This window comes from Sebastes fasciatus, chromosome 2 (assembly GCF_043250625.1).
Source record: "Sebastes fasciatus isolate fSebFas1 chromosome 2, fSebFas1.pri, whole genome shotgun sequence".
NCBI lineage: Eukaryota > Metazoa > Chordata > Actinopteri > Perciformes > Sebastidae > Sebastes > Sebastes fasciatus.
The window spans coordinates 35,024,387-35,031,421 of NC_133796.1; the positions used below are offsets into that span (position 1 = coordinate 35,024,387).

At 39.2% G+C, this 7,035-nt stretch overlaps 1 protein-coding gene across 2 annotated transcripts in view; it reads left to right on the forward strand.

The window, feature by feature from the left end:
• bbs4 (Bardet-Biedl syndrome 4) overlaps nt 1-7,035 on the forward strand; it is a 28,296-nt gene extending 21,261 nt beyond the window's left edge. For both annotated transcript variants that reach the window (XM_074621523.1, XM_074621533.1), the window contains exons 12-16: nt 21-192; nt 448-517; nt 611-755; nt 1,888-2,092; nt 6,158-7,035. In XM_074621523.1, the coding sequence (XP_074477624.1) occupies nt 21-192; nt 448-517; nt 611-755; nt 1,888-2,092; nt 6,158-6,312 (747 nt within the window). In that variant the 3' untranslated portion in view covers nt 6,313-7,035. The remainder of the gene's footprint in view (nt 1-20; nt 193-447; nt 518-610; nt 756-1,887; nt 2,093-6,157) is intronic.

Genomic DNA, 7,035 nt, shown 5'->3' on the forward strand with positions numbered 1-7,035 from the left:
CAACTTCATTTCTCCCACAGGCCATCAGCTGCCTGAAGCGGGCCCAGTACTTGTCTCCTTTTGACTGGAAGGTGTTGTACAACCTGGGTCTGGTGCACCTGACCATGCAGCAGTATGCCTCTGCCTTCCACTTCCTCAGCGCCGCCATCAACCTGAACCCACGTATGGGGGAAATCTACATGTTGCTGGCAGGTACTGTGCTGAGTCAGAGAGACAGAGATATATTTGATGATCGGATCGTGTCTTTAAAGAGTAAATTGATGATTTGTGGCAAAAATTACTGGATATTTAACAGTTTACTGTTAGGCATTAATTTAATAATCTACTATGTACCTTTTGTAAAGTACACACTACATACAACAAACTAAACATGCTGAATGTGCAGTCGTCTGCTCCTTCATTTGACAGTATTTCAGTTCAAGTTTAAACCTGTCTCATTCTTAACAGTGGCTCTGACCAACTTGGAGGATGTAGAGAACGCCACCAGAGCGTATGAACAAGCTGTGACAATTGACAAGTAAGTCTATCTTACTACCTTAAATGTACTGTGTGTCTGTAGTTTAATCGTTTAATGTAATATTTTCTTTTCTTCCTTGGTGATCAATTACAGCTCCAACCCTCTGGTCAACCTGAACTTTGCCATCTTCCTCTATAATAATGGTGATAAGAAGGCAACTCTAGATCAGTATCAAGAGATGGAGAGGAAAGTCAACCTGCTTCGAGACAGCAGCAACAACTTTGAGTTTGATCCTGAGGTACTTTAGATCCTGTTGATGACTCAAAGTCCTGTTTTTGAAGCTATTACTTACACAAAACAAATGGCAAATATAACTTGCATCTCAGACACAAATATAAAGTTTACAACAGACATAACACATATACACATACAGTATACTGTACATACATACATGTTAGGGCTGCAACTAACGATTACTCCATTGTCGATTAATCTATTGATTATTTTCTTGATTAATAGATTTGTTGTTTGGTGTATAAAATGTCAGAAAATGGTGAACAATGTGTAAAGAAACCAGAAAATATTCACACTTAAGAAGATGGAATCAGAGAATTTTGACTTTTTTTCTTAAAAAATGACTCAAACAAATTAATCATCTATCAAAATAGTTGCCGATTAATTTAATAGTTGACAACTAATCAATTAATCGTTGCAGCTCTAATACATGTACATACATGTAAAGTACTATATGTAATTGTAATACAACAACAAGATGAGATTTTCAAGATGATCAAAATACATTATTGAACACTGTTGTGTTGATTGACAAAGTTTATATATTCGATACTCCAAAAGTTTGTTTTGAACTCCTTCATGTTATTTCTCAAACATTATTCACAGGAAAAGATAGAAGTATAAATAAATGGGAGATCCTGACAATTAGGGCTGCACCTAACGATTATTTTCATTAATCTATCAATTATTTTCTCGATTGATCGATTAGTTGTTTGGTCTATAAAATGCCCAAGATGACGTCCTCAAATGTCTTGTTTTGTCCTCAATTCAAAGATATTCAGTTTACTGTCATAGAGGAGTAAAGAAACCAGAAAATATTCACATTTAATAAGCTGGAATCAGATAATTTCGTTTTTTTTTCTTAAGAAATTACTCAAACTGACTATCAAAATAGTTGCCGATTAATTTAATAGTTGACAACTAATTGAATAATCATTGCCGCCCTACTGACAATATCAAAAACGTGGGATTCCAAGTTATGATTATTCTATGACATCATAACTTAATATTATCTGACCTTTTCTATTATTTCCTGTTATATAATGAAGTATTTAATTTGAACTGATGCGGAAGTAATTTGTTGTGTTTGTGTTACTTACAGTATTTCTAAGTCTTTGCCTACTTGTCACTAACAGCTAGTGGACATGGCTCAGAAGATGGGCGCTGCCCTGCAGGTGACAGAGGGTCTGGTGTGGACTAAACCAAGCAAGGACTCCAAATCCAAACCAAACTCTGCAGCAGCCACCAAAGCCCCCGGTGCTCCCCTCGGTACTAACCAAGCTCTGGGCCAAGCCATGTCTTCTGCAGCGAGCTACAACAAGAACCTCCAGCTACCAACAGGTACAAATTACCTATGTGGGTTGTAGAAAGTGTTAGTTAATATTCTGTCACCTCTGTGTGGCTTCTGGTTTGACGTTTCGATACAGTATGTGACAGAGCCACTCTGTCGAGGTGAAGCTTGAAATGAGGCCCTGCTCTGAGTCTGGAGCTGATGAGACCACGCAAGGCTGAATGTCTCTCTTAAAGGAACAGTGTGTAACATTTCGGGGGATCTATTAAATGGAATATAACATTCATAACTATGTTTTCATTAGTGTATAATCACCTGAAACTAAGAATCGTGTTTTCGTTAGCTTAGAATGAGCCCTTCATATCTACATAGGGAGCAGGTTCTCTTCACGGTAGCCAAGAACGGACAAACCAAACACTGGCTCTAGAGAGAGTCATTCATGTTTTAACTTTACCTGAAGGCCACCGTAGTTCTCCGACAAGATTGTGAAACTGCGGTAACGTGAGCTGCAGAGTGCAAAACCGTGGTCCCGCCAACTGCCGTTTGAGTTACGTTGCTCCTAAAGTAGTATTATTATGGTAAGGATGGCCTCTAAGCGAGGCAGTTATTGTTACAGTTTTGTAATCGGTGACTCACGTTACCGCAGTCTTGGAAAGGAGGGAGTGAGTGGAGTGGTACTCAGTTGGTTGCAATCTGCAACCACTCTACTAGATGCCGCCAAATCCTACACACTGTACCTTTAAGTTTGTTCAAAATGAGGTGAGCACATAAAAAACGTTTTCATCAGGAAGGTCCAGTGTTACTCCCTCAGTGCAGGTGATGACAAATTCCACAGCCTCCACCTCTCTCCATTAAACCAAAGCCCAATTTTTCATTTTAAATGGAAACTTGAGAATATCTCTTCCCTTTGTATTCACAGCCGCTTGCCTGCTGCACTACTGTAGCAGATTGAATTCATGGGCTAAGGCAAAATGGAATATCTTAAAAAAAAAGAAGCTAACCCCTAGCCAGTATATATTGTTGGCAACAAAAGAAAATCACCAGTGTGGAAAAAATGACATACAGTTAAGATAATAAATTCAAGGCTACTCTGAATTGATTGTCACGGCTTCCAGCTCTCGAATATCAGTGGACTGCAGGGTTTTTCTTCACGAGAGCCTGTGTGCTGCATTTTCTACCACTATTGTTTAGCTCTTAACAAATAACAGCAGAACAATGCATCCATGTTCAGTGACAGACATTGTACATAATTACACAGCTCTGACAATCTAGCTGCTTTCTAATGATCAACCACCAGTCTTTAAAGACCAAATTGCTGTGAAGATACAAATATAACCTGTAAATATACTACACAACTAGTTAATGTTAACCATCAGCTAGGGATAATGGATATTTAAAGTGGAGGTATTGCTGTTCTGTAACAGCTAGTCTGTAAATTAATGTTGCTGGAGGTCAGGATTCATGTACGAGAGGCAGGAACTTACTGCATCCTGTAGGTCATGAAGATTAACAACTTACCCCCAAAACTTGGTTTGGGTTTGTAAAGAAATCTGTCACAGAGTGCAGTGTAGGTGAAAGTTATTTGTACAAATACAAACAATGTAAATATTTAAAAAGGCAGAGGTGTGGACTCGAGTCACATGACTTGGACTTGAGTCAGACTCAAGTCCCACATTTGATGACTTTAGACTCAAGTTGACAATCAAAAAAGACTTGGACTTTAACACCAATGACTCGATTTTTGTAAATTTAATATATTATTACTTGTTGTTAGAATGGCATTACATTTGATGAAGAGCGCATTATGACTTATTCAGGACTCGAAACTCAAAGTTTAGGATTTTCCCATCTCTCAGAAGGTAAGTTCTGTTTGCACTGGCAATGCTTGTTTTACAGGCCCCTACGTCTCACCCATGTGTTTACAGAGGGGGGTATGATGTAACTGTTTAGTCATGGAATGAATTTTGTTGTTAAAGCTATAAATGTGCTGTTAAAGCATCAAACTGGTACTCCTTCATGACTCACCACCTTTTAAATGTGAGGAAATTGCACCGTTTAAAGAAGCCAATCTCAGTTGCCCGTCTGTGGGATGTCACAACTGGAAAATCTAATTATATGCAGTATCTGACTTTTTTCGAAAATTACAGTCACATTAGGCGTTCAACAAAATTATCCTGCACTCAGCATCAAAACATGATTTGGTGTCATGGTTTTGATGTGGGTTAATAAATAAATATTTTACAGATCCATCGTGGTGTTACAGTTTGTAGTCTGGTTGTATTTTATTTTATTTATGTGTATATATATGTATATATATATTTATATACTGGAAAAACAAAGTTCGGAAACTTGTGTTTGGTGGATTATTTCTCTGTTGTATCAATGCTAATTGGCATTGTATTTTACATCGTTGGAAAGCCTGTTTATTTACCTTCGCAATGATGTCCAACTTGTAAGGATTATGCATTTGTGGGATGAGCAGCACAGCTGATTATGTGGGTAGCGCCCAAGAAAAATTTTCCAAAATGCTCTGCCAATGGTAAACAGTGTATTCTCATAAGGCTACCAGGAAGCCTGCAATGACTGCCCTTCACCGTCAGGCCCGTTTGCGCTGGTGTCGACAACACAGACAATGAAACCTGAACATGTGGGGGAATGTCATGTTCAGTGATGAGTCCAGGTTCTGTCTGCGAAAGTTGGTTGGCAGGGTCAAAGTATGGAGACGACGTGGAGAACGCTATGCTGATTGTTGCACCGATGGAGTAACAGCTTTTGGTAGGGGCAGTGTCATGGTGTGGGGCGGCATCTCCCTCACTGGCAAAACAAGGTTTGTCATCATTGAAGGCCATCTCAATGCCGTGAGATATCGGGATGAGATTCTGCAGCCAGTGGCGATCCCATATCTCCACAATCTGGCACCTAACTTCATCCTCCAAGATGACAACGCTCGCCCCCACAGAGCCAGGGTTATCACAGACTACCTCCACAATGTGGGAGTAGAGAGAATGGAACGGCCTGCCAAGAGTCCAGACCTCAACACAATTCAACACTTGTAGGATCAGCTTGGGCGTGCTGTACGTGTTAGAGTGACCAACACAACCTCGTTGGCTGACCTGAAATGAATCCTGGTTGAGGAATGGAACGCCATCCCACAGCAACGTGTGACCAGGTTGGTGACCAGCATGAGGAGGAGGTGCCAGGCTGTTGTGGCTGTCTATGGATCTTCTACCCGCTAATGAGGCTCCTGACGGTGGATTCAATCAATCAATATGTCTTGTTTGTTCCTTGTTACTGATAGAGTGTTCAATCATCCAATCCACCAAACAACTCAAAACAAGAGTCAATTCCAACAGGAGAATACACTGTTTAACATTGACGGAGCCTTTTGGCAAATTTTTCTTGGGCGCTACCCACATAATCAGCTGTGCTGCTCATCCCACAAATGCATGATCCTTACAAGTTGGACATCATTGCGAAGGTAAATAAACAGGCTTTCCAACGATGTAAAATACAATGCCAATTAGCATTGTAACAACAGAGAAATAATCCACCAAACACAAGTTTCCGAACTTTGTTTTTCCAGTTTATATATATTTATCACAATCAGTTACATTTATATCAACTCACAAAAGCAACTAAAATATTAATGGACTATATTATTACTGGGCTCTTCCAGACATTTAAATGAAAAACTATTTATTCATTTTAATAAAAAGAATAAAAAATAGACCTCCTGTTGTTCACTATAAAATCCACTTTTCTCATGTTGAAGCACTGTTTGGATGCTTAGGAATGAGGTGTGCTTGGATGGAAATGGTGACACAGACCTGCCATGGGGAATTTCAAAATAACGGTGCATCATAAAGATGATTATATGTATCGATGTTTTCACTTTGCATCGATGATATTGGATCTTTGATCGGTGTATCGTTACATCTATCCATATCGATGTATCATTACACCGCTAAAGCTAATCGCATTTAAAGTTCCTGAATAACGCTACAGATATTCATGTTAATGAAACCCAGACAAACTGTTTAATTTGTGTAGATCATTGGGAACTAAGCTTTTCTGAGCAAACTTGGTATCAACTCTTATGTTTTTGTTATTTTCAGGAGCTTCGAAAGGCCCCTCCATGCCCCTTGAGCCTGAACCCGATGTGGAGAAAGCCCCCAGCCCGCCCACTGATCCTCCAGGCTCCCCAGAACCTGCCGAGTCAGAAAACCCCAAACCCAAAACCTCTAAGAGGAAATCTAAGGTGGAGGAATGAGTTAGCTTGGTGGCTACAATCTTACTGGACATCTTGGTCGTAAGGTCACTCTCATGATATGGAGGCAAATTCTTAAACAGCAGCCAAGCTATTAGTGGTTTTCTAGCTCCCTATAGTCAGACATGAAGCCTTGAGTTATAGGCTTCTGGTTTAGGTACATGCTGCACAGACATTTCATGTCCTACACATTCACTTACTTTTCACTGAAAAGGTCAACGGCAGTGTGCACTTTTGTCATACAATTTATTTCAGGAATATTGAATGTCAGTACACCCACTCACTTTTTAAACCAAAATTCAGAGATAATCAAGTGTTTCTCATTTATCCATGTAGATATGGCAGGTTTGGTGCACATGTCAAAACCAATTCCTATCAGATGTTGAGGTTTAAGAGCGTCTCTATTTGACAAAATGGTAACTTGTGCAGCTACGAGTGTTGATATTTGGATGATCTTAGCAATAAGGTTAAATGATGAAATTTCCTTGTATTGACATTTCCAGAGAAAGTGTCAGTCCTAAAATATATGAATGCTGCGACAATCACTGCTAAAATGTGAGGACAGAAAGGGATGTTTATGAATAGTTACAGGATATTGCTTGTTTGTATAATAGGGCTCTTTTTGAGGGTTGAGTGTAAATAGTGATACATGCTTTTATATGTGAATAAATGTTATGTTTATAGAGAGTAATGTATTTAATATTAAATAAGAAACTTTAAAGAAAA